This window comes from Symphodus melops, assembly GCF_947650265.1.
Source record: "Symphodus melops genome assembly, chromosome: 23".
NCBI classification, from domain to species: Eukaryota; Metazoa; Chordata; class Actinopteri; order Labriformes; family Labridae; genus Symphodus; species Symphodus melops.
In genome coordinates this window covers 4,824,517-4,851,479 of record NC_136713.1, presented here as the reverse complement: position 1 = coordinate 4,851,479, position 26,963 = coordinate 4,824,517, and the positions used below count along the sequence as shown (strand labels likewise).

At 47.4% G+C, this 26,963-nt stretch overlaps 2 protein-coding genes across 4 annotated transcripts; both read right to left on the bottom strand.

Moving 5' to 3' along the window:
• Positions 1–1,327: 1,327 nt before the first annotated feature.
• On the bottom strand, positions 1,328–22,552 carry hecw2b (HECT, C2 and WW domain containing E3 ubiquitin protein ligase 2b). Of its 3 annotated transcripts, none has more exons than XM_079335923.1 (30): positions 21,902–22,552; positions 13,833–15,021; positions 11,895–12,002; positions 11,547–11,641; positions 11,198–11,273; positions 10,946–11,115; positions 10,680–10,822; positions 10,336–10,436; positions 9,413–10,257; positions 9,196–9,340; positions 8,961–9,125; positions 8,781–8,882; positions 8,532–8,682; positions 8,348–8,451; positions 7,861–7,985; positions 7,345–7,530; positions 7,101–7,253; positions 6,901–7,006; positions 6,711–6,807; positions 6,542–6,625; positions 6,312–6,421; positions 5,800–5,920; positions 5,609–5,722; positions 5,224–5,376; positions 5,050–5,148; positions 4,791–4,920; positions 4,382–4,643; positions 4,165–4,250; positions 3,902–4,014; positions 1,328–3,728 (listed from the first exon to the last, which is right to left on the bottom strand). In XM_079335923.1, exons 2-30 carry the CDS (start codon positions 14,227–14,229, stop codon positions 3,617–3,619), a joined length of 4,653 nt encoding a protein of 1,550 aa, XP_079192049.1. In that variant the 5' UTR covers positions 14,230–15,021; positions 21,902–22,552; the 3' UTR covers positions 1,328–3,616. The 3 variants fall into 3 exon arrangements, with proteins under 3 accessions (XP_079192049.1, XP_079192048.1, XP_079192050.1); XM_079335922.1 differs by lacking the exon at positions 21,902–22,552 and adding an exon at positions 15,999–16,303; XM_079335924.1 differs by lacking the exon at positions 21,902–22,552 and adding an exon at positions 15,999–16,303 and having other exon boundaries at positions 9,413–10,254.
• A 689-nt stretch (positions 22,553–23,241) lies between these two features.
• On the bottom strand, positions 23,242–26,824 carry gtf3c3 (general transcription factor IIIC, polypeptide 3). The gene is made up of 11 exons (XM_079335939.1): positions 26,706–26,824; positions 26,450–26,621; positions 26,150–26,352; positions 25,710–25,811; positions 25,479–25,611; positions 24,889–25,114; positions 24,756–24,810; positions 24,523–24,658; positions 24,224–24,348; positions 23,979–24,131; positions 23,242–23,852 (listed from the first exon to the last, which is right to left on the bottom strand). Exons 1-11 carry the CDS (start codon positions 26,745–26,747, stop codon positions 23,730–23,732), a joined length of 1,470 nt encoding a protein of 489 aa, XP_079192065.1. The 5' UTR covers positions 26,748–26,824; the 3' UTR covers positions 23,242–23,729.
• Positions 26,825–26,963: the final 139 nt, after the last annotated feature.

Sequence of the window (26,963 nt, the reverse complement as noted above, 5' to 3'; positions counted from 1 at the left end):
TGTTAAGCAATTGAAAAGTGCATATTGATTAAAAAAGTCAAAGACATCAAAATAAACTAAAACAAATTACAGGGTTAAAAGATGAAGACTCAATTAAATACAGGTCTCAGGTAAAACTGTACAACAATTTATATCTGAATAATTTACTATACAATCGTTTAAACTCCAATATGTAATTGCTTTTTACATTTACAATATGATCCGTTTAAAAGGAATTCATTTAACTGCCTATGTCACTTTATTTGTTGTCTACGAGGACATGCTGCATTCAGAGAAGTGCTTTTTATGGCTTCTATATCATTTTACATACAAAGGGCGCCCTCTGCTGGATGTTTGTCAATTCTACAAGGAAATTCATACAATTAACCACCAGATGGCGCCATTTCTCACTTTAATTTACTAAGTTGGTGGTCTTAACTCTTTATCGTGTTGATAAAATGTTCTTATCTTAAAGCTTCAGGAGAGTCTACAGTAAACAGTGTGAACACCTTTAATCAATTATCTCTTCACGACACGCACCAACTCTTTTTCCATGTCATGATATTTCACAGACACGCTTCTTTTCTTTTGTTTTCTCTTCTTACTCTGCACACAGATCAATAAACACTACAGAAACGCGCTTTACAGCTAAATGTTTAGAGGAATAAACGACAAGTTTACTCACCTGGACAATCCTCTGCAGTCTCCTCAGAGTCCGTCCACCTGCGGATCATTGTGCAAAGCTCACACCTGTATGACACCTGTGTGTCATATCTCAATCACAGACACATGACCCCGCCAAACACTCACGCGCTCCTTTCTGTCTCTCTCATGTTTTTCACACTTTCATTTAACAACACCGTGTTCTTCTCCTCCTCCTCCTCGCATTATTCAATACAAACTATTTACTGTTAGCATTAGCACACGTGTTAGCGGAAATTGTCATGAACTTGGCTGACGTCACACTGACGCGTTTCCGGTTCTTTTATTTTATTCTGCGATCTAACAGACAGACATAAAACAAATACTTATAGACATTCAAGGGGACTAATATATATATATATATATATATATATATATATATATATATATATATATATATATATATATATAAATAAATAAAAAGGAAACCTACTTACCTGCCTTGAATGAATCGTGTAAATAAAGCTGATAACATGATTACATAATATAAACATGGGGAACTTTATATTTGACATATATCAAAGAATTACATTGTAAAATTATACACTTTTGCATGTCTTTACTTATGTATTGCATGTATTTATTTTATTTATCAGTTTTTCAATGTCAGCCAAAGTGAAGAGGAAATTAAAAGAAACAGCTTGCATAGAGAAATGAAATTTATTTCAGGAGAAGAGTGCGGACACATTCATTTCTAAAAGTGAGGTGGACTGTACAGAAAGAGTGGTTGGTTGTAAGATGTGAGGCAGTCAGCTTAGGCTCAAGACTTTGGTACATTCTGGTTCGACAAACAGAGGGCAGTGCATTCAGTGAGGGAAACAAAACTATTCATCTCATTAGAATTAGACTGAGGGTATACATTAAAATCTAATTGTCCTATTCAAGTTTCAACCAAATACCAAAAAGTGTTTGTGTGTGTATCTTGTTTCAAAGTCCATTCTCTAAAAAGTGTAAAAAGGAAAAACTGTAAGTTCAGAATTTTATCAAAATTTGTTCCAAAGGTTGAAAAGTGGGGTCTAATGGTTATATGTCTCCTTGAAGCCCATTAAAAAAGCAGTGTGTCTTTAGTTACTTTGGTCTACAGAGGCCCACTTCCACCAACAAACATTGTGAAACCAAAAGTACTTGTGATTAGACAAAGGCTTGTTTGAAAATAAAACTACGTCACAATGAAAGAACAATCCAAACAAACAAAGTTTAAATTGATGAAAGGGGTTTCCAGATATTTTCTCATCATGAACAAATCACAAATTACTGATTTAAAAAGATACCGCCGATAAAAAATGGTTTAATAATCAGAGTCAAACTACATTTTGACCATGTCAAAGATCACATTCAGAAGTGTGGAAAAGACTTAAGAATTATTGGATGTAAAATACCCTTGAATGACCAAACCAGAACACGATCGAAGTTGAAGTATATCATGAAGTATGATGAAATATTCACCATTTTCTACACGTTTGAATTTGACACACAAATGAATGAAAAAGTAATGATGAGTTTGAAGCCGTTCAGGGGTCTAATTGTTCATTCAGGACCTTCCTAAGTGTTTCAGGCCGACAGTGTCAGTTCAAGGCGTGCTTACATTCAAAGTGCGAGGGGAGTGAAGAGGACACTAACCAGTGTCTCCACGTACAACATAAAAAGTTTGCTTTCTAAAATGTTCATGCTTTGTCCGTTCTGAGCGCGCCACGTTAACGTCAGCAAACAAAAAGAACACAGAGTGCAAATCCAGGGGGGATTATTCAACGGTGTGAGACGTCACGAGAAAGATTAACATGTGTCATCAAAGTTAGCCTTACATATACAGCCAACCCTCCATCATTCAGATCTCCTGGTCAAAGTGCGGACGCTCATATCGATGAAAATTAAGTGTTTCATTTGAACAATGAATTATGCTGTTGGACACTTTCTCATACTGGAAGATGAATCAACATTTTCTTTTTCCAAATTGGCAACTGGAAATCTTTGTCTTTTTCACAGCTGTCGTCCAGCTTCGTGGGACGTCTCTGACATGGCTGTCCGATCTCGTGCCATACATGAGGAAGCCAACGATGTCACGTCTCCGTCTCCCCCACTGGTGTGTGTGTGTGTACCTGTCGTTTAGTTTGTGTGTTCAGATATACAAGTGTTCACTTTAATGTGTGTAGAAGGAGTCAACTTGAGAAAATAGTCCTGGTTTAAAGCTCAATCAAATCAATCAAATACAAAGTCAGTGGATACAGCTACACACTGTACCTTCATGTTCTTATTAAAACAAGTGGTGGCCTTTTTTTGCAAACTGATTCTCACACTGTCAACATCATAAAGTTACTTACATTCAAATCACAACATGTCACTGTCACATCCTTTAGAAAACAGTGTTTTTTTTTTCTTATGCATGAAAATACTGTAACAATAATACTAAAGCTTCTGTTCGGCGGTTCACTGGATAAAAACGCACAAACTCCACAAAGTTGCTTCCTCAAAAGGCTTCGAGAAACAAACAACACTAGTGCAGTTACTACAACAGGCCACAAGGCGGCGCTGCGCTGCAAAGAGGGCGTCTCTCACAGGTCCATCCAAACTGGAATGAAAGAGGCCGAGTGCACTCGGCTCCTGCAGTGAAGGCAGTGTTTGCTTCGTCTTCTACTTTTACTTTCTGGCATCAGAAAGAAAAAAAAAGGGGAGGGGACAAAAAGCCTCCGATTGATCCGATCCTGGAAGTTTATGATTCTAGTCCCAAAGGCAGTGCGGCTCTTCATTCGTCACACCACACGGGTGAACTCGTGTGTTACTAAGTAGGTGCTCAAAATGTGCAAGTGCAACAGAAAAAGAAGGGGTTAGAATCAGTTCACGGGGCAGCATCATGCCTCTCTTGAATTATAAAGAAAAAGACTTCAGACCCGGCTCGATGGGACCTGCTGTTCTGGTTACACTGAGAGTCGCTGGGATCTCATTCAAGTCCAAAGGTGCTGGTCTCCTCCACGGCCGTCAGCATCTTCTCATACAGCATGGAGAAGGACGGGTACGGAGGCAGGTCGAGCCGGTTGAAACACGTGTGAGCTCTGGAGAGAGAGAGAGAGAACACAAAGCAACGACACACGCCGCTTACAATTATTAATGTTGACCTTTTCTCACAATGATGAGAATCCATTTCTATCACAACAAAGTACGACTCATTTAAAGTTGGATCCTCGGCTGACAGCTTCCCGTCCTGGACATGTTGATGAGTGTGTACCTGGGCAGTGAGGTGACCTTCCCCCACTTCTCCACACAGAACCGGCGAGGTCCATTGCTGCCTCGCAGAGACGCAAAGCCCTCGTAAGGAATGCTGGACGTGCCGGTCACAAACTGAAGGCAGGCAGGCGCGAGCGAGACGGAAAGAAAAGGACAAATAAAATAAAAAATTTTCAATCCACTTTTTTTTTTTTTTTTTTAATAACCAAATGTTCTTCTGTCACCATCACACACACACACACACACACACACACACACACACACCTGCAGGAGCCGCAGTCTCTGCTCATTGTTGAACCTCTCCACCGCCGCCCAGAACCAGCGGATCACAATGTGGTTGTCGTGATAACCTGAACACAGCACATCATGCTCGTTACCGCGGTAACAAAGGCTTAGGCTTAACAGGATGGTGGGGGGAAGTCAATCAGTCGTCACAAGGCCTTTACATGTATGCACACAAAGCAGAAAAAAAGGCACACACCTCCTCTGTACTCCGTGTTGTTCCTCCAGTCTGATAAGTCGATCTCGGCCGTGCCGGCGATCACCAGCTCCAGCTCTCTGGCGTCAAACACGGACACCAGCCTGGCGTCCACCACCTCATAGAAGCCTCTGACCAGGCTCTCCGTCTGCTGCACCACGCCTCTCTCGATCCTCCACTTCACCATCCGCTCGATGTACTCCTTCTTGTTCTTCTCGGCCACGGGGATGTTGGCTCCTCCGGGCTTCAGCTCTCGTTCTGTTATCTGTGAGAACACACACACACACACACACACACACACACACACACACACACACACACACACACACACACCACCTCTTCCAGTCTTTGTTTCTCTAAACAGGAAGCAACAGTCAGCGCTGAGGACAGACACACTGACTCCTCCTCCTACCTGTCCAAAGACTTCCTCGTTGACGGTGAAGGTGAGGTCCAGCATGTCTTCTATGTCGTTGTCTTTCATCCACTGAAGAGACTGATGAAACTCTTCGTCTAGATACTCGAGGTCGCTCAGGTCACACGGGCTACGGGGTGGGAGAGGAGGTTTTTTTAATGCACATTTAAAAACTGTGGCATGCGAGGTCGATAACCAAGAGAATTCCTGTTTATCAGATTTTTAATGCAGAGACATGAGTGACAGGTGCTGCACGTACATTCGCAGGAGGCCTTTATAAAAGGGTCTGGTGAAGAAGGCGTCCAGGAGGTACTGATGGATCAGAGCCAAACCGAGAATACGACCACTGAAGCGAAACCTGAAAGGTACCAACAAACACACCTGGTCACCTGGTCCTTAAACATCACGCGGCAGCTTCACCGTCGTCACTCACCATTCGTGGTGATTGTCCACGAAGGCCGACATGGGGCTGATCTGGACCGTGTAGGTGTCGTTGGCCGAGTACTCAAACAGACCATAATAAGGGTTGAAAAGCTCCCTGGAAACCAAGAAGAAGAACTCTCTGGAAGGCCCGCTGTAGTCCAACCTGAAACACACACACACACACACACACACACACACACACACACACACACACACACACACACACACACACACACACACACACACACACACACACACACACACACACACACACACACACACACACACACACACACACACACACACACACACACACACACACACACACACACCCTTTGCTGAGTGTGCACGTCAGCACAGAGCAGCAGTGTGCTCGCCTCCTCTCGTGGACTCACCCCTCCTCCCCCACAAAGCTGACGTAGAGCTTGCTGCGCTGCAGGTCTTTACGGGAGTAACACATGATCTGGTTGAAGGCGTCTTCCAACAGGTGGTCCCGACGGATGATCAACCTGAGACACAAACGTGGTCGGTGGACAGACGCTCATGGGAACACTTCACATGCATGATTCAGACACGGTCCTCTTACTTCAGCTTCCCGGGTCCTTGGCCGTAGCCTTTCGTTTCCAGTTTCCTGTAGAAGTTTCGCAGTTTGGCCTCGAAGTCTCTCTTGTAGGGTGCTGGAGCTCTGGCATTAGCTCTCTGAGTGCCTGCAGCCAGAGACAAGATAGCATGTTGCACTGAATACTTTCCATGCAGACGTTCAGCGACGGGACTTTTTGAAAGCATTAATGGCCCACAGTGTTTTGTATCAAGCATACGTTAGCAGCAGTAATACCCATACATGCACTGAGGCCAGGAAAAGATTCACTGGACCTGGAGCACAGACTTGAACAAACCTGGAAAGTGTGTGCTTTTTTTTAACTCAGCCAGTAAAAGTAGTTTTTCATCATAAGCCTGTGATGATGGATGAAAGCCTCGATGGCAAGCTGGTACCTGAGACAGCTGCATCATCAGCTGACACATCAACCACACGCTGCAACATGCAATGACTAAATCGACTCAGCCACTCCTTCTTTAATGCAACTGTTGTTATCCTACCAGGCGAGTTCTGTGGGGAAGAGACCGGTGACCCTCGAGGTGACTGACAGTAGCTGGGGTGCAGTAAGGCGTGAGGAGGCACGTAGGACATCACTTCATCTTCAAACAGACTGCAGAGCAGAGAGACAGAAACACCATGAAACCACAAAGAAACAACACGCTTCAATTCAGTAAACTTGATTTGTCCCCCGGGGGGAAGTTCAAGATAATAACACAGATGCAAGTCTTACCTTAGCAACATGACGAGGTCAGCGTCACCTGACAGCCTGGCCAATCCCGAGCCTCCGTCTGTGCGGATGAGCTGCACCTTCTCCCTGTTGTCATGGAAGGTAATCATTAAAACACTGCACTCTGTGTGTGTGTGTGTGTGTGTGTGTGTGTGTGTGTGTGTGTGTGTACCTGAGTGAATGGTTCCGGTTGAAGTCGGGCTGTCTCTCTTGCAAAATCTCAAAGATGTTTGGTTGCCGTAGAAACGCCACAATCTTGTCGTTGTACGCTACAGAAAGAGCACGGACCGTCTTATAAGCTCACCTTTGACCCTCTTTAAGGGGCATTCATGTGCACATGTGTTCTGTTTTTATGGACTCACCAACTGGTACCACATCTGGACACTGCCCCCTGCTGGCGGAGGAGGAGAAGGTGCTGGAAGGTCGTGGCAGCACAGGTGGGCCGGCGTGCCGCGGGTCTTCACCCACCTGCAGAGCGAGGAGGAGGAGAAGAAGAAGAGTGTTTTGGTTTTCTGTCTGGCTTCAGAGGAGCAGCTTGGACTCCACCAGACCTGCGACTTACCAGTCGTCGTGGGCTGACCTCCCCGGCGCTGTGGCTGCGTTGGCGGGTCAGGTGTTGGCGGTGAGCGAGGAGGCTCGGGGGTCGGGAGCTTTGGACAGGCAGCCGGGGGTCGATGAAGGTGGTGGCACGGCAATTATGGTCCACGAAGAAAGGCTGCCCGGTTAAACACAAAAACAACAAACTGTTATGCACGCCACGTTTAATTCATCAAATGACTCATCAAAGGATTTCGCCGTCACCCCACCTTGCCGGTGTGGTCGTGCTTCATCTCCCAGCCTCTGGGCAGCTCCAGCTGTTTGTTGGCGAACATGTTGAAGAAGGCCACCAGGTCCCTGTTGTGCTGGTAGCGCTCGTAGTGGTGAGCATCCCGACGCACCTTACTGATCATATGCTTCAGACACGTGTTGGTGGTGAACATACGGTAGGCACTCTGACGGGACGGACAGAGAGTGTGCTGTTATGAAATCACTAACACGTACAGCATGTGGTCATGTTTCGGCGAGTAGAGGGGAGCGAGATGTTAATCACTCAACTTATCATAAAAAGGAAAAGCTCTGTGATGTTGTGCAAATACCTGATAAATGATTAACACATGGATCAATGGAAATTAGAATTAAAATGACATCTCTCATAAAAACAAAACCACCCTCCAAAAGCTTCGGACTTTTTTGAGCCTTTTTCTTGAAGTGAAGGTTTTACTTTCTTCTGAGCAGAAGAGCAGCGCGGAGATAAAGAGAAGGCAGAATACGAGCGTGCGTACAGGGTTGGAATGCAGCACGGTGAAGAAGTCAGGGCTGGTGAGGAACTTGGCGCCGGGCGACTGGAGCAGCAAGGACAGACGAGACCTGGAACTGGACTGAGTCACACTGTTGTCCCTGCGCAGCTCTGCAAAACGCTCAGAGAGAGAGAGAGAGAAAGAGAGAAAGAGAGAGAGAGAGAGGCAGAGAGAGAGAGAGAGACAGAGAAAGAGAGAGAGAGAGAGAGAGAGAGAAAGAGAGAGAGAGAGAGAGAAGAGAGAGAAAGAGAGAGAGAGAGAGAGGCAGAGAGAGAGAGAGAGAGAGGCAGAGAGAGAGAGAGAGAGAGAGAGAGAGAGAGCAGAGAGAGAGAGAGAGAGAGAGAGAGAGAGAGAGAGAGAGAGAGAGAGAGAGAGAGAGAGAGAGAGAGAGAGAAAAAAAGCGCCCGTATTAAGACTCCAGGACGCTTTTGAACGCCAGATACACCAGAGAAGCAGTGCATGCTGGGATTACCTGGCATGGAAGGCTGCATGTCAGGCTCGTCCGTCGACAGCTCATTGGCCGGCTGCTCCTCTGGTCTGCTGTCATTGGTTATAGTCCTTCGTATGCTCTGATATCTGGAGAGTGGGAACATCTGTGTGTTAGTAACACAGGTCGTTAATATCAGCGTGACATCAGAGGATGTCAGTATGTTCACCTGCGGTTCAGCTGCTCCATCTGCTGGATGGAGTTGGACCTCTGCAGGGTCTGCAGGGCAGGGGGGGCGGTGGGACGCTGCCAGGTTGTGGTCCTGTTCACGTGGTCGACGTAAAAGATGCGGCCGTGACTGTCGATACGAGCCTCCCAGTCTGCAAAACCAAACATCATCATCATCATCATCATCAGTGCTGTGAGGACTGAAGAGAGAGCCACCCTGCTGAAACACACACGACACACACACACTCACTCGGCGGTAGCGGCTCGTCCACCCTCTGGTAACGACTGATGTCATGGCGGATGGTTGGCAGGGAGCGAACTGACTGATGACCATTCACCTGAGCAGTGGCGCCTGCACACACAACATGATGTCATCATAGGTGTACAGTCCAGAAACATTTGCTCTTTTTGTTTTTTACTCTATAATCACCTGTCTCTCTCTCAGCTCCTGCCGCCCCATTCACACCTTCTCTGGCCCCGCCCACCTCCAGGTTTTGGGCCACGCCCCCTGACGCCTGCATGGACTGCCTCCTCCTCCAGACCTCGCCCCCCTCCTCCTCTCTCTCCTGAGCCGCGCCGCCACTGGCTCCCCCTCCTGTCGAATACACAGCATGTTACAGAGAACATGCACATCATGATGGATGATTTCTATAATCATGACCTACCAGCTTCAGAAGCCCCGCCTCCCTGGTCAGCGACAATGCTGCTGGTGGAAGCGTCTGCAGCTATCGGCCCGTTAGCCTCGCTGCTCGATGACTCCGCCCCTTCCTCCTCTGCCTTGGGAGCCAATTCTTTTCCTGCATCCACCTCCTGAGAGAAAAGATGATTAAACTTCAACACGAGCTCATTCAGCTTTGAGTCACCTTCCCTGCAGCTGCTCACCTGTATGGGAGAAAGTGGACCGAGTGGAGGATTGTAAGGTATGTCCAGGTTTGCACCCGTCCTGCTGCTCTGCTCTTGACATGTACACTCCCCCACAGACTCCCCGGGCTCGGCTGCTTGTCCTGCTGCTGCCTCAGAGGAGCTGGAAGCTGCACACGTTTCCCCGTTGTAGCTTGGAGGCTCGGTGAGCTCTCTGGTTCCAGTCGTAGCCTCAGTGGCTGCAGGTGTTTGGACCCCACTGGCTCCATCTGCATCTCCAGGATCAGCCGAAGCGGGCTCAGGTCCGGCCTGAGCACAAGCAGAGGAACTGGCCTCTGTTGCTCCAGCTCGAGTGAGCTCTGCTTTGGACCCCTCGCCCCCCTGCTGAGGGTCTGATGTCGCTGGTCCACTTGATGAGCCTGAGCTCTGTTGCGTCTCCCTGTGCTGCCCCGCCGTCTCCTCATCCTCATCAGAGTCTATATGCAGCATGGCGTTGAGGCGAGTGTCTGTCGGAAAGCTTGAGCGAAGTTTTGGCGAGGGCGCCGCCAGAGGCCGCTCACCGGGGCTTCTGGGGGACTCGATTGTGTCCAGGTAGTCGTTCAGCGACACCTGCCGGTGGGTGTGGCCCCCGACAGCCAAAGGAAGCAGGCCCTCCTCCCCAATCTGCCCAGCGTCCCTCCACACACAGTCGTCACCATAGTAACACGCTCCGTTGACTAACGAGGAGCCGTCGTCAGACCCTGTGGGGGAGACGCCACATGCGACGCGCGAGGACTGGTGAGGGAGGTCCTCGTCGTCGGAGGGGCTGCCCGGGTCACCGTTCACCGCGGCACCCAGGAGGCTCCCGCCGGCGTCTGGGGAAGCTTCTGGCAGAAAGGTGAGGTTTAGATGTTGAACAAAGTAATCATCTCACATGCGGGTCTCATTCCCCCTCGCTTACACACCTTCTTGTCCGGTGGAGGTGAGATCCACTCTGAACATCAGCTGCCCGCTCACGTGGTCCGTCGGGAGACGACGACACAGGCTGTAGCTGACCGGCTGATCGCTGCACACACACGCACACATCAGCTCGGGAGAAACATGCGAGCACACTGTGCATATGCATCAAAGTTCATACAAGTACATGATGTCGATCAATAGGCAATCAATGGCTGAACAATGAGCTGATTGGGGCATATTGATTATAATTGACTGAGCGATGTCGAGTCACTGCGGTTAAATGCTGAAGGTCGGAAGTCTCTGCAGACTCTCTTTCTGTCCGTGTGTGTGTGTGTGTGTGTGTGCTCACTCAGCCGTCGGCCCCTCCAGAAGTCTCTGCACAGGGATGATCAGCTGACCCAGAAAGCGCTTGATGATTGGTCGGCTCTTGGAAAACTTATCCTTCACCTCGATCTCCAACACGTCAGTCAAAAGCGCCACAAAGGTGTATTTCTACGACACAACACACTTTCACATTTCTACATCTGCTTCGTTTCTTTTTCTCATTCATTTTTAATTCACTGATAAATACGAGAAAGCTATCGCTCATTTCTGATTGATTTGAAGGATACTGACCTCACTGTGCCACACGGGGTTGATGGTGTTGGCGATGATGGAGGAGCGTCTTTCCTGGCCGTGGTGGGTGAACTTGGGGAGGCCGCTCCTCTTCCCCGGTTTAATGGACATCTTCAGGTAGGGGTCAGGGTTGAAGAACATGCCCTTCTTCAGGCCCACAGCGCGTATGTCTAGAGCCAGGAAGATCACACGCACGTTCATATGTGACGAGATCCGAACGAGACGAGAAAAAACAACCTCTCATCCACTCACCTGATAGGGTGAAGCTGACGAGTTTCCTACAGTGCTCAGTCCCTGATTGGTCCTCACCTTGGCCTTCACTGCCAACCTGAAGAATAAAAAAAAAAAACATTTAGAGAGCTGACATTTAAAGAGTGATCTTTCTCCTCAGGGGAGAGCTGATGAAGAGTTGAAAGGAGCAGCCAACAGAGTTAGATAACGGACGGAGAGCTTTAAATCGTACTGACTCAACTGGAGCAAACGTCTCTCTCTGCTCCACTTTCTCTCCGGTGACGACACCACACTCCTTCCACATCAAAAATCAAACAATAACCAAACACATCCAGCTCACGTGGAGGTTCAGGATGTGCACGGAACGTACCAGCACTCCAGGGTTCTTGACAGTGATACAGGGTGTTGTTGCTCTTAGTGCTCCGCTAACACCATGGTAGTATTTAAAGCAGACTTTTATCTCCGCTGCAAAAAGACAAAAAAAAAAAAAAGAGTTACGAGACAAACTGACATGTGAAGGCTGAAAACCTTTACCGACTCCAGAGACGACCATTTCACAGCTTTTAGTGCAGATTTTTATTTTCATTTTTTTGAGCCAGATTGTCCTTCGAAAAATACACAAAGGTCAACTTGTTTAATACATAACGTCAATAAAGAACAGTCAACATGATGCTGCAGAAAGTTTCATATAGCAGCACATCAAAAAAAACCCACTCACGCTCCATGAAGTAGGGTCCCGGCTCCAGCCTCCACACGATCTGTCCCTTCTGGGTGCCGTTCACGCCGCGGTTCTTGGAGTCCCACACGTTGGCCACACACGTTTCATCTGAAAGCAAAACAAAGAACGACCAGATTCAGGAGCGAGCGACAGATTTGGTACTTTATTGAGGTCGTTCATTTGCAGCTCGCAGTGTTCCTTCTTTGTCTGATCTTTCTGCATCGCCTCCTCAAGTCTTAAAACCTGGAAATAGCTTCAAGCTCGAGACGCACTCCGTGTGACCAATGTTCATGCCCACCAACGAAGGTTTCAATGAGACGGTGTGACGTGATGGGAAATAAATGCCAAGTCATGTTAGAGGGCTTGTTATCATGTGGACCAGTTACAGTACACAAAAACTATGACCTGGCTCCTTGTGGCTGTTATCAGCGAGTACATATCAAGTAATTAAGTCCACCAATCATGTTCAAGCAAACACTGATTGACTCATTGAAAACAAGCGGCAGCCTCTCAGAACGCCACAAGCAGGAGGTCACCTGATCCTGCAGGAAGCTCTGCCCTCCGGTCATAAAGCTGCCCGTCCAGCCATCAAACATTCATGTGTGTGTGCTGTGACAAATGGCCTGCGTCCTGAAGGATCAATGCTGCTGTCAGTCAGCCTCCCACACACACACACACACACACCGGGTCACCCTCAATAAACCCTGAGCCTTTGTTAGTGACAGCGGGTACGTTTACCTCACATACACACACCTGTCCGACCTGATAACCCTGCAATCATCCACACCTAATATACTACCATGTGAAAGGTGTGACCCTCACACACACACACACACACACACACACACACACACACACACACACACACACACACACACACACACACACACACACACACACACACACACACACACACACACACACACACACACACACACACACACACACACACACACACACACACACACACAGGTCAGACAGAAGAGAGCGGGTATAGAGCCACGCGGCTCCAGGGAAGCATGGCCGACAGCCAGGCTGGAAACAGGGCTCGCCCCTGGGGAGGAACACCTCAGAAAATCCCTCCGCTGGTGGATCGATACGAGGAAAGAGCTGCAGAGACTTCAGCAGGGAGAGGAGATCGCCTTACGCCGGCTTTCTCCATCACTCTCTCCGTCTGGGATGAAGGATTGTTCACAGGTACTCGCCCTCACTGACTGTCACCTGAGGCGTGAGGGTTTTCCTTTTCTGGGGTGGAAGCAGCAGAAAATACAGGATGCTTTTATTTGATCTCATTCAAAGCTTTAGTTGTGTTCAGCCGGGGATATAAAGAAGTTATTATGTGTCCGTCCCTGACAGTAAACGGGTAACAGGCTGCGAGTCCATTCACAACCTCATAACGTCTCTGCAGAGCGAGGAGGACGTCTGAGCACTGCTGAGAAAGAGAGCGTGTGTAATATGAGAAGAAACAGACTTCAAACTCTGTTGATGCTGAGTCAGCATCCTGTCTCATCAGTGCAACCTGCACGCACACACACACACACACACACACAATCCATTAGCCGGTTAATGTAGCAGCATGATGCTGATGTAATGTTCTAACCTTGAGATGAGTTACGAGTTGCAACCCCATCATAGAACTATGCTACTGCAGTTTGAGTCCAGCGACAGACGCACAGGAGGGCCGTCATGTGGACGAACACGCCCACGTGAATGATGACCACGACAACAGTCCATTTGAGCACCATGTTGTTGTTACATGTAGAATATATAGATTCATTATACACATCATGCTACCTTGTCAGCTTATTGCTAAGTAACGACACGCTGCACATGATAGCACGCCTAGCATGCCAATCATCAGCAGGTGCTGGCCTTATTTTAATCATCACGATGTGCAGGACTGTTCCACTCGTCAGACGGAGGAGGTCATTTGCTCACCGATGTGGTACAGGCCGATCCAGTCAGTGGCGTCCACTTCCTCCTTGATGTCCCAGGAGATGACCAGGTGGCTGTGCCCGAGGGTCAGCTGGTACGTAGACGCCGTGAGCGACGAGCGGCTATCTGACGTCACCAGGTCTGTGTCGCTATTGGCTCGCTGGAGTCCCACCGCCGCCTCCTGCTGGTTCGCTGACGTCACAGTCGAGGAAGAAGAGGACGCAGAAGTGGAGGATCCGACTGGTCCCTGCACCGACAGGCTGCGGAGGTTATCGGACCCTATCGTGTACGGCCTCGAGTGCGTGGTGCGGCGACGCACCGCCAGCAAGTGCTCTCTGGCGCTGCCGTTTGCCGTCGTCGGGGAGGACGTGGATGAGGAGGCTGTGGCTGCCATCGCCATAGTTACCGCAGAAGTGGCAGAGGAAGTGAAGGGAGGGGGCGAGAAGCGAGGGGGAGAGGAGGAAAGTTGGTGGTGGTGATGGTGGTGATGCGACTGAGGGTGGTGGTGGTGATGATGATGATGATGGTGGTGGGGGGAGGAGGGGGCAGAGGTGGAGGCAGAGGTGGGGGAGGGGGAGGGGGAGGGGGAGGAGGGCTGGGGGCGGGGGGCGAGGGGGGAGGACAGCCGTAGCGAGGGAGGGGCGAATGGTGGAGGCCAGGTGGGTGAGCCAAAGAAGAAAAAAAAAAAAGAGGGAGAGGGAAGGAAGTTAGGGAAGAGGAAAGGAAGGGAGGAGACACCTAGTGCCTTTAGCTTGAACGCACCAAAGAAGAAATGAAGATAGAGAAAAGGATGGAGATTGAATTTCTCAAAAACTATCAGACTATTTTGGTTTCCTTGATGTGCATTTCTTTTGCCCTGCTGCCGTTCTCTTGGGCAAGGCACTTCAGAGTTCCCAGGACGCACTAGTCGTCGCTCCAGAAGGCAGTTTGAAGCATCACCGAACCTCTGATGACTCTCTATTCTCCTCTTTTAAATCATTCACCGATATCTCAGTTCATCCTTTGTAACAACTGTGCATTGTGCCTTGCTCGAGAGCACTAGAGCACTTCATAAATCATCCGGGTATCCATTATGAATAAGGACAGGGAGACGTGAGGAAATCATTCGGCTGGTGCTTTCACAGAGGAGGAAGGGCTGAAGACAGGGCGTTCGTCTGATCCACAGGGAGGAGGGCGGAGGAAGGTTGGAGACCTGATGGAGAGAGAGAGAGAGAGAGAGAGAGAGAGAGAGAGAGAGAGAGAGAGAGAGAGAGAGAGAGAGAGAGAGAGAGAGAGAGAGAGAGAGGAAGTCAGAATGATGATACTTTAAAAAGGGGAATATGACGGAGCACAAGGGGAGGAATGATATACACAGAGATAAAGTAATGCACAGATCTCTCCTTTCACCTGTGTTACAGCACTTCCTGCTATAATCACCTTTTTTTTTTCTTAATATCCTGCAGACCAATAAAGTCAAAATCAATGAAGATTTGCAGCCTTGCGTGTTTCAGCAGAACAAAAGACTGCACCAGGATAATCAACCAGAGCTATATTTAGTGTTCACCAACAGCTTCTTGAAAGGTGAACCGGTTCACACGTGCACTCTGGTTTCTAAAGGGACAGGTGATTACGCCAAAGCATCGCATCAGACCTGAGCTCAGCCGCCACAACGACGGATGTGCACGCACAGCCTCCACCCTCTTTGAGGTGTGGAGAGAACAGAGAGAGAGAGAGAGAGAGAGAGAGAGAGAGAGAGAGAGAGAGAGAGAGAGAGAGAGAGGGAGAGAGAGGGAGAGAGGAAGGAGGGAAGATGGATCAGAATAAAATATTGAACAGCAGAAGAGCTGAAATAAGAAGAACTCAAACGCAGGCGGAAGCTGCGGACGGCTCACTGTTGTTTCTAGTTTGAGTTGAACGTTTGCATCGTTAGTTATCATGAAATAATAAACAGGAAATGACCATCGGATTGACTGAGAACATGTGTTAGTAAGACAATGTTCCATGCAGAGTAAAAATAAACTCTTATCAGTGAATGACGGCAAATCAAAAAGACAAATGTGGGTTAAATTTAGCTTTGGATTGCTTTGGATTATTTTGCTGTTTGAAGAAGTAATCACAGCGGACGCCTCATCACAGGATGCTGATGCTCACTAGTCTACCATGAGCCCAACAGCACTAATGTATCCTCACCTCATGCATTCAGTACATGTGTAGATGTGTTTGACCTACTTATCCGTTTCTCTCCAGTAATAAAACCAGGAATCATCTGTAAAATAAAAACTGTTGATCAAATCTGGTCAATATCAAGGCTCCTTTGTGATTGGCTAATGGGTTACATTGTCTGGTTGCTGTAAAGGAAACATTTGCATTTGAACATCCACGTATTGTTCATGTCACAAGGAAAGAAAAGCCATGACATCATCTCTGTCTGGACAGCTCCGGACCGACACGCCTCCTTTCGTGGGAAACACACGGCTCGACGCGTCGGGAACTCTTCATCACAGGAACAGAGCTGCAACCAGGGGGGGGGGGGGGAAACGAGACGTGACTGTGCAGGGCTGGAAAACTCACACACGACTTACTCACAATGTGCGCACAAGCGCGGCCTATCAATAGTCTCGTGCTCTGAGGAACGGGTCCGAGGAAGCTGCCCACCTCATTCTTATCGTCACCTGAGAGGAGAACAAGCTGCGTGCAGACGAGTTGGGATTCCTAATTAAGTTGTGACGACAAGTTTAGTAAAAATCCTCTGAATGCATTCTGTTTTTTTACCCACAAGGATGTGAGAGCTAAATTATAAATCAGTGTAACACACTTACGCCCACACATCTGGACACAGATGTATAAATAGCTCAGGGCAGAGGCCAGCGCTGAGCACCACGCCGCTGGCACCGTTCTCAAAAAGGCGCCACACGCACGCAAGCTGATCGGTTGGCTGTCTGACAAATTAAAGCACACGCTCTCAGAAAACACTCCAGCACACACCCTGCTGCTGTGTCATGGAACACACACACACACACACACACACACACACACACACACACACACACACACACACACACACGTGGAACTCTGAGGAGGTAAGAGTCCTTCATCCAGCGGTGGGATTAAACAGAGAATGGGAGGATTTACTTTTGACAGAATGTCGTCTCTAATCCGCTGCATTAGCACACTGCTTCAATCTGCAGCTGGAGCCCCGACCGCCCGGCCGAAGCTACGCGTCCATCCAGCTGTCCAACTCATTTTAACTCAGAGTGCTGTGTACGAATCAAATTCTAACAAGTATGAAATCGCTGCTGAAACGAGATACAAATAGAAAAACAGATTTTACAAGTTTTCAGCCTGTTGAATTTGATTTTTTTCTTTTAAGGTGTTTTCACTGAAGTCAAGGTAAAACACCTGAACTCTACTAACGAGATCATCTAAAGCCATGCTTTTCTTCTTTTTTTTAACACCCTTAACAATCCTCCATCTAGTGCCCTAAACTAACCGGAGTCTAAAGAAAATAAGATCTCAGACATTTCGGTCTTGATCAGCGTTCGTCGGTGCAGGGAGATCATTTGACCCGCTGCCCACTCTAATTCAATTTACACTCAGTGTCGCATTCAAGGACGCACTTAAAGTCTGAGCTATTCATATCTGACCTCTAAAGAACCCCCTCCCTCCATGTCTGCTCTCTAACCACGCCCCCTGGTGGCCCTCACTCTCAATAGATGATCTTTGACCTTGTTTGTATGGGCCTCACAGCCCAACATTCCTCTCCAGCTTTGCACATAAAACTCTAAAGCTCTTCACGTGTCAGCCTGCGCCGAGCTGCACACTCAGTCCTCCGTCCAAAGTAGAAACACTGACAGGAGAGTCGTCGGGACAGGAAACACAGAAAGCTCCAGAAGCTGGAGTGTGCACGTTTTCAAAGATGGACAAGACACTTAAACAGACTTCATCGAAAATCACCTGATAAAAACTACAGCAGATCGACCTTCAGGTGTGACAACAACAATCACTGAATGGGTTTTTCTCATTAGTTACAAACAGAATATTCACATCTGTAATTACAAGTGTGAATATGTACAATCATTCATTTTGATTGTATTTATTTATTTTGGATTTGAGTAAAATGTTAAAAACTCTATTAAGAGTATCAGTGAATTTAGAAAAGTCACATTTTTCCAGCTTTCTCGATTGAAAGCTCCGGCTTGTTTTTCCGGCCTTTCCTGGACTAAACAATCAAAAACAGCTCAATCATAAGTTTCATTTATTTAGTTTAAATCCAGAATAAATCACTGATCAAATCTGTTTTCTACTCTGTTGGACACGAGGTCTGTTAAATATTCCTGAAGTGATCACACAGCGGGACTCTTCCATTATAGAAGGAAGGAAGGATGCATCTCATTATGACGTGTTAAAACCAAGAGGCATCATTTATCTGCACACTCTCACTTTTTACCCACAGAGCTGCAAGAGTCAAACATCTGAGGAAAAACATTCTCCATCCCTCCTTTGACCTTTCTTCATCATGTTTTGGATGTAATGTGCTCAGACAAACTTACAGCACACGTTGGTCCGACGTGTTTTTAAATGAGCTGTATAAAATAAAGTCGACTTTTCAAGAAGGATTTGTTGTTTCTGTGTTCAGCACACTGGCGCTCTGCACAGGCTGGCGGTGGAGCGAGGAGGGGGGGGATCTGGCGCCATGCTATCACTACACATATGCACACATAAGTGAAGATGTACAGACTTGCAGCGAGGCACAAAACACACACACACACACACACACACACACACACACACACACACACACACACACACACACACACACACACACACACACACACACACACACACACACACACACACACACACACACACACACACACACACACACACACACACACACACACACACACACACACACACAGAGAGAAGGTGCGTCGACGGGATCACAGAGCTGACTCATCACTGCCCTACTGCCCCGACGCCTCCAAGAGCGCCGGAGTGTGTGTGGTCATCTGAGCAGGGATTTGACTGAGGTGTGTGAGATCATGAGCTACGCTATAAAAGGATGAGCTGCTGCAGGGGCAGGGCCACCCCATCAGCTTAAAGGTCCACTCCCGTGTGGAGTCCTCCGGTCCTCGAATCCTGATACGTTACATGAAGATTAGCTGTCTGGAATAAAACCAACCAACACCTATCAGATCTTTTCTCGCAAACAGTGACTCATGATATTCTCAGTATAGACACAGAGCAGCATTAGCATTAAGTGAGAGTCATGTTGGTGCCCTCCTGATCAATGTAAACCTACGAGGTCAACAGGCCGGCGTGTCCATGAGAAAAGCAGAAAAATATCCAAACAGGCCTCCGTCATCACGGCAGAGTCAAAAGTACTGACGATGAACTCAACTCAGGGAGAAGTCTGTCTGGGTGTGAGACTGCTTCGAGGTGAGCAGGAGGGGGCGGGGCCAGCCAGGTGCCAGCGGGGGCGGATTCAAACAGGTGTGACGGTAAGGAGAGGAGGGGAAGTCTGAGGCCTTCTGATGGAGAGGGAGTCAAAATCACCGACATCAACTCGAAATCAATCGAAATGTACATTTCTGATGATCAGATAAATGTAACATTTTAAATGAACTTTTGAAATGGTCTAATTTGACCATGTGGGCCCCCGTACCTGAATCCACCTGAAGTCCTCAAGCAGCAGCCTAAAGTCTGCTTTGCAGGTTATTTATAAAAATGGTGAGACTTTGTGACTAAATATACACACAAGCAGGCAAAAACAGAGCCAGACTCTGACTTCAATACACAGCCAGCCACTAGTGATGGTGCACATCCTGCATAGACTCCCAACACCTGTGTTTGAATAAAGAGGAGTGTTTCCTATAAAAACTAAAAGTTTGTGGGCTGGCCTCTGACTCTCACAGATTCTTCGAGGAGGGGCAGTGCTCGGCCTACTTGTCTGCAGAGAAAGCTCCATCACTGAATAATGCAAGTGTCAGGGCTTAAAAGCTGCACCAGGAGAAATGTGATGCAAAGATTAAAAACAGAGCTAATTAAATCACAAGTGGAGAGGCTGACCCAGTCCCTGAAGAGATGCCAGAAATGTGTCCTATTTGCCCAAATAGTTCTGAGAGACTCTTCTGGATATTGCAGGATCTCTGGTTTGGTGTGATCTGATGAACAACCTGCAGGCCTCTTTAGCTGAATGTTATAGTTATAGTAAAAACATACATCTGTGAGAGTGGACTCACTGGAGTCCTGAAATAGCTGCTGCATGATTGTAGAACAATGAGGAGGTCCCGTCAGAGGCGACAGCTTCCTGTCCCCAACACACCCATCACATTCCTCTGTGCCAGTTTGTGTGTGTGTTTTTAGATTTCCAACACTGTGCGGGCCACAGCACCCAACCCAACAGGACCGACTGTGCTCAAACAGACTGAGGAGGTTTGAGTCAGCGCCGAAGCAAAGACGACCCTTTTTGGGGATGAAATGACGAAAGTGAAGAATTTGGTAGATTAGCTTTTCTTTCATGATGCTAAACAAGGAGCTAAAGCGTGTGGCTACGTTAGCTTAGTGGGACATGTAAGCAGTCTGTGAACCTTCAAACAAATAATGCCAGGCAGTAAAAGCTCTCAGTTCTTTGTTTTTGTTCCTACAATAAAAACATGTACCTCGATAATTAGGTTATGTTCAGCGACTTACTAGGAAAAGGATTTTTGTGTGCCAAACAACAACAACAGACTTTATGTCCCCTTTTTACACTCTCTAATTGTAGCTAAGCAATGCAATCATTAACTTTATATTTAACAAACAAACATGAGGTTTATTTTCCACGACACGACCCAAGAGAACAGCAAGGATGGTTTACTAACCAGTCACTACATTGTAATACAGACTGTACATTATTCAAGTCTTTGATGCATTATGGGAACTGTAGTCTTTGTTTTTGGTGGGGTAAGAAAAGTGACAATATCTCCGCCTCTTTTGTTTTAAATTTGACTCTTTCATCTGTCCCCATGAGCTCTTCAAGTTTAGTGTCGTGCAACTTGAATTGTCACTTCCTGTATACAGAAAGTAATGCTCGGCATTCTCCTTTAACAAGGGCACGGGTAACGGATCTGCAGGGTTTATAGGTGTGTGTGTGTATTATTATTAAAGTATTAGTTTAAAAGATTTTCACTACCAGCTGTTTGTATGGTGTGGAATTCAAAGAAAAGCCCCAGGCAGGATGCACTGATAATGAGAGTGGTCTCAAATGTCGGGTCAATAGGGCTAGTGGTCAAAAATAGGATCAGCACTAAGAGACTCTCCTTGCATTGGTGTGCAATCCAAAGATGGAGCAGAGTGGTGGAGGAATATAGATCCTATAACATCCATCGGACCAAGGTTCAATCCTGCTAAAGTGTCCTTGAATCAGACACTGAACACAGTGATGTTCCTTCTGCATAGTCAAATAGTCCTGCTCGCAAAAAAAAAAAGTAAGAAATCCTAAATTATTTACCAACGGATAATCTGAGGCAAATGCAAACTGATTCCTGACAAGTGTGACCTTAGACTTCACTTTAGTTTATTATATAAAGATTAGGATCAGGGTCAGACCCTACATGAAGCTATTAGGGAGGAAATAGGAGATGAGCTGGCCTGTTACACTGGCACTGAGCTGATTGTGTGGGCAGACTACAGCTCTGATCTGATTTACTCACATGCACTAACAGTATGTGTGTGTTAGCAGGTTGAAATCACTGTGGACTTACCCCCGTTTTTGAGGTGCTTTTCATTTTGACAGCACCATATATGATGCTGCAGCTGACAAAGATTTCCTCTGGCTGTTGTTGTTTCTGTGAGGCCTTTATTAGTCACTGTTGCACATCAAAGCATGACTTCATCTCCTCATAAACACCAGCTCAGGCGGTGTCAGTCTTTCACAGAGCAGCAAACAGATTGATGAGTGCAAAAAAATAGGCTGTGTAATGCAATACGTCCGTACAAAACGTCAATTAATGGATTGATGCTGTCAAATCAGGCTGTCAGATCAACACTGCACAAAAATAACCAGTTTGTTTTCTATCATGCTGCACAAACACAAGAGATACTTCGCTTACCTTTTGCCGTAGCGATTCAAATGTCGTGTTCAACCCCTTCTGCATGCAAAGAAACATCCCCGAAATAGCCGCTCAATCATGGACGACGGACTTCCACACGGCCCAGCAACCACCGACCCTTCATCTGCTTCCAAGCGGGATCCGGCGCACCAGAGCCCGGGCGCTGCGCCGCCGTCTCTCGGTCCTTCCAACCTGCGGTCGGATACGAAACCTCCCTCTGAAAATGTCAGCTTTGTATGATTCTTGTATCTAAATCATGGTTGGCATCTCGTCACGGCACAACGGTCCTCGACTTGTGAGTGAGGCTGCCAGGCTTGGTATAAAGAAAGACGCGTTCATATCTTATTTATTTGGCTGGACCAGTTCACATCCTCCGCCCCGTTTCCGCCGCTTCACGCGCTTCACTCCAGCCGTCGACGCGCGCTGCCATTCCGGCGAGAAATAAACAGAATCCCGGTCTGATATGAACCGCAGATTCGCTTTTAAGTGCTGGTGAGGAACTTTCTTTTTCCAAGGCAGGCCTCGTTGTTGGGGTCTGTAGGCTACTGCTCGAGCACGGCATCAAAATAACAGATTAAACACCTCCCACCACCACCCCCCCTCCATGGACCGCAGCTGCCCAAACTGAGGTCTGCGGACTTTAAATGGGTCGCTACATAAGAGGTTTGAGGGGGGGGGATGTTGTTTACTCGAAATCAATCCAATAACTAAACATTATGAAGGCAGAGCTGCTGAGGTTTAATAAGGTCAGCCAAGGATAAATTAATTAAAGTGTGCAATTAAGACACTTGAATTCTAAAATGACATTCTACCTTGTTTGAAACATCCAGTTATCTAAAAAAGCAGTAGTGTGACGAATTCGAGTCAGCTAATCATCCATATCTGTGATATCTGGAGATGCAGAATACTTTTTGATTTATTGTCCTGTTTTGAATTCAGCACTGGAAAGGGGTTTTTCCCAAAAATATTTTGTTCCACACGGCTGCAGTCAGCTGGGACAAAAACATGACAAAATGAGAAAAGAAGAATCTAATTTGGTGCACAGGCGGGTAAGGAAAGATTTCGTTTAGAGTCTGAGTTCAAAACGAGACGATTATTTCAAACTGGACTTTGACCTCAACATGTAGTTGTGGTCTCCGGTGGCCTGGCTGTCTGCCCCTGGTGCTGGCCTAGATGGAGCGCTGTGACCCCGGGGAGGAAACAGGATGAAAGCAGGCGGTTGGGATGGGAGAAAAGGGCGGGATTTGGCAAATAATCCCACCACCATAATCCCTGCAACAACAGAAGAAAAAGTCCATCCATGCATCCTTTTTTTTTTTCCTCACATCACCGACAATCTAAAAGTCTTAAAACACTTTGAAGATTCAAAAACATAAACTGGAAATTGTTTTGTTGAACAAAATATAATCGTATTCACAGAAACGGTAACAGCATCATGGTTTACAATATTAATGTTTTACAAAAGCGTACAAACAAGTACAGACTAAATTTCATTTCACCTAAAAAAGGACGAGTGAGGGAGTGAAAGAATCGAGAGATACTGGAGTAAATAAAAACTGTATTTGGTATTAATGGTGTGTACTTCAGGTATTTCTTTGTGTTTTCAGTTATTGTAGGCCAAACACTGAAACAATAAATTACTGGCTAATTTATTTACAGAAAAGTGGCTTTTTCAATTCTCAGGTTTCAGGTGTTATTTCTGTTTCATTGCAGAGTGTATGGATGAGTCCGTTTTAGTCCTCCATAGTCAAACAAAGCAGCGCTTCGCAGGGACTGAATCTCAAACTCTCCTGAGCCAAAAAAAATCAAGAACGGAGATGAGACGCTTTCAAATAATGCAGTGTGTGTTGATTATCTGCCGGGCCATCTCCGTGTTCCCGCTGGCCTGGTAGATGAGGGACAGGTTGAAGGCGGCGTCCCTGCTCAGATCCAGCTGGTCGTCTGGGATACCCTGCAGGAGGGTGAGGTGGTAGAAGGACACATTGAATGCAATAGAGTGACATGGTGACAGAGTCGGAGGCGTCCGACATGAAAACGAGGGAGATATTGCTGAACTGTGAGTTGAATGTTTACATACATCCATTTTCTTCGCCGGTAGCGTAAGAGCTTTCTGATAATAATGGATGGCCAGATGTGTGAGGCCCATCTGGTGCAGCGCTCTGCCCAGGTTGAACATGCTCTCCTGACACTCTCCACGCAGCTCCACATATCGCCAAAGGAAGGAGAAACCCTGCAGACACAACCGTGGATTCAAACACACGAGCACGGGGTGCAGTTGCAAAGTAAAAAAACAACAACAAAAAAAACACTGGAGCTTTGTACCTGTAGCACCAGCGTGTGTCGTTTGGCGACATATTTCTGAGAGGCCATGTGGAAGAAGGTGAGACCCACACACAGGCTGTAGAGAGGGTTGTCCGGGTGAGTCTGGAAAGCCTGAATATACTGACCTTAAGACACACAACATCACAGGAAGAGAAAGTTGACTGACTTTATCTTCTCATATTTTCACATGTGGCTGAGAGCATCATGGGAAGGACACTGCAGCACGGGGAACTTCAGACCAGTTTGTACTGAACAAGCTAAAACATGCAGTATATATATAGCAGTTTGGTGTTTTGTACCGAGAGCATGCTTGAAGCTCCCGGACACCATGGCGTTGTGTCCACACAGGACGCACAGGGCGTGGTTGTCTGGGTGCTTTAACAGCAGACGCAGACAGAAGCGATGGTGGCGTTGGTGATGGGAGGTTATGGTCAGCTGAGGGAGGGAAAGAGAAGAAGAAATGCATTTTTTTTTTTTTTTTAAATTCGGCATGAACAAAAAAAAAGTGTTGGAAACAGAAATGTAGACACACCTGGTTAAAAATGTTCCAAAGCTGAGGCAGATCCACATTTTCCATCAACATCAATCTGACGAGATCAACAGACAAAAAGTGAAATTAGAGTCACATGTTCCTCTGTCCGACTGCTCTCCACACGTGAGTCTACCTGATGTAGTTGTAGGCCTTGTAGTGGTTGTGGTCGAGGATGGTGGCGGACAGTCCAAAGAACTCCATCTCCTTCCTCTTGGGCTTGTTGTCGTAGAAGGAGAAGAACTCCATGGCCGACTCGACCAGCAGCTCCGCCTCCTCGAAGCGCTTCACTTCGCACAGCGTCAGCACGCAGCTCACCAGCAGCTGCCACCAGTCCTCTTTGGACAGGACGTTGGTTTTACCTGAGAACAAGGAACAGATATTACACTTTATTATATTTGTCTCAATAACTCCATATCAGTGTAGCTTATATACAAATGTTATCTAACGAGCTAAAGCCTGGAACGTTTCCACTAAAGAGCTTTTCTTCACATATGGTGCTGATGGTGACTGTTTGCTCTTGCCAACGACACGCTCTGTACATCAGCCAGGCCACCAGGTGTGAAGACATAGAACACACACACACACACACACACACACACACACACACACACACACACACACACACACACACACACACACACACACACACACACACACACACACACACACACACACACACACACACACACACACACACACACACACACAGGTGAATAGTATAACCTGTGTTATCCAGATAGGCCGCTTCGTGGTCATCAATTTCTGGCACTGCGTCTTTAACCTTCACCAGCCTCAGGTGACTCTCTCCTGACATGATGACAGAACGCACACACACCTTCGCTCGCTGCATGGCCACCTGTGACACACACACACACACACACACACTATTTTAGTCTTGATTAGACAGAGCAGCTGAAGACAGACAGAGAGAGGAGGGGACAGCACATTTATTACCTTCAGCAGCATGGAGATCATACTGATCATAGCATCGAGGTAGCCCTCCATTTTACCCTGAGTCTTCAGCAGTGTGGACCGATGCAACAGCAGCTTCAGCTCCTGCAAAGATCACATGTCAGAAGATAAGAGAGTCATTGTTCACTCCATGACTGTGATCCAGGAATCTCCCTGACCCGTTCTGAAAAATCGGATAAAAATCAAATCCTTGGGGGCGCCGATAGCTCAGCGGCAGCGACAGCGCGCGTACCATGTTGCGAGGCCTCGCTCCTCGCGCGGGCGGCCCGGGTTCGCGTCCGGCCTGTGGCCACTTTCCCGCATGTCTCTCCCCACTCTCTCCCCCTTTCCGACTCTATCCACTGTCCTCTATCAATAAAGGCAAAAGGCCAAAAACAAATCTTTAAAAAAAAAATAAAAATCAAATCCTTCTCCGCTCTTGCCTTCTGCGCGGCTGACGAGTCCTGAGCCAGCGTGTCGCTGTCATACATGGACTCCAGGGCTTTGAGGGCGCAGTCAGGCCGGCCCAGCTGCTGCTGCAGGGTGGCCAGGGAGAGGCGGGCCTCCAGGTGCTGAGGAGCCATCTCCATCACCTTGGTGTAGCTTTCTGCTGCCACCTCCATGTGGCCCAGCGCCTTCAGACACTCTGCAGGGGAGAACAGATGGAGACATCCACTCACGCTGGTCACACACTGTTCAACTTCCTGAACAAGACAGACAACATATTCTCTGCTGGCCTTTACCTGCGTGTCGGAGCCAGACGACGGCCAGGTTGTACTTCTCAGATATGACGAGGGCAGAGAACAGAGGCAGAGCGGACATGTACTCGCCCTCCTCCAGGTAGGCTTCACCCACATCCAGGTACAAGTCGCCGATCTCTTCTGGGCTCTGCTCTATCAGAGACGACGCCAGGCCCTGCACAGACATGCACACATTGGCCCCTGTGAAGGAGCTGCTAGGAATGACTCCATTTGTAATCACATGATAAACGTAGTTCACCTCCAGGGGAGCGTAGACATGCAGGTGAATGAGGCAGACCATGAGCTTGGCCCTCAGGTCCACTGGGACGCTGTCCGGTACTTCTACGTCTTTTATTTCACCTGGACACACACACACACACACACACACACACACACACACACACACACACACACACACACACACACACACACACACACACACACACACACACACACACACACACACACACACACACACACACACACACACACACACACACACACACACACACACACA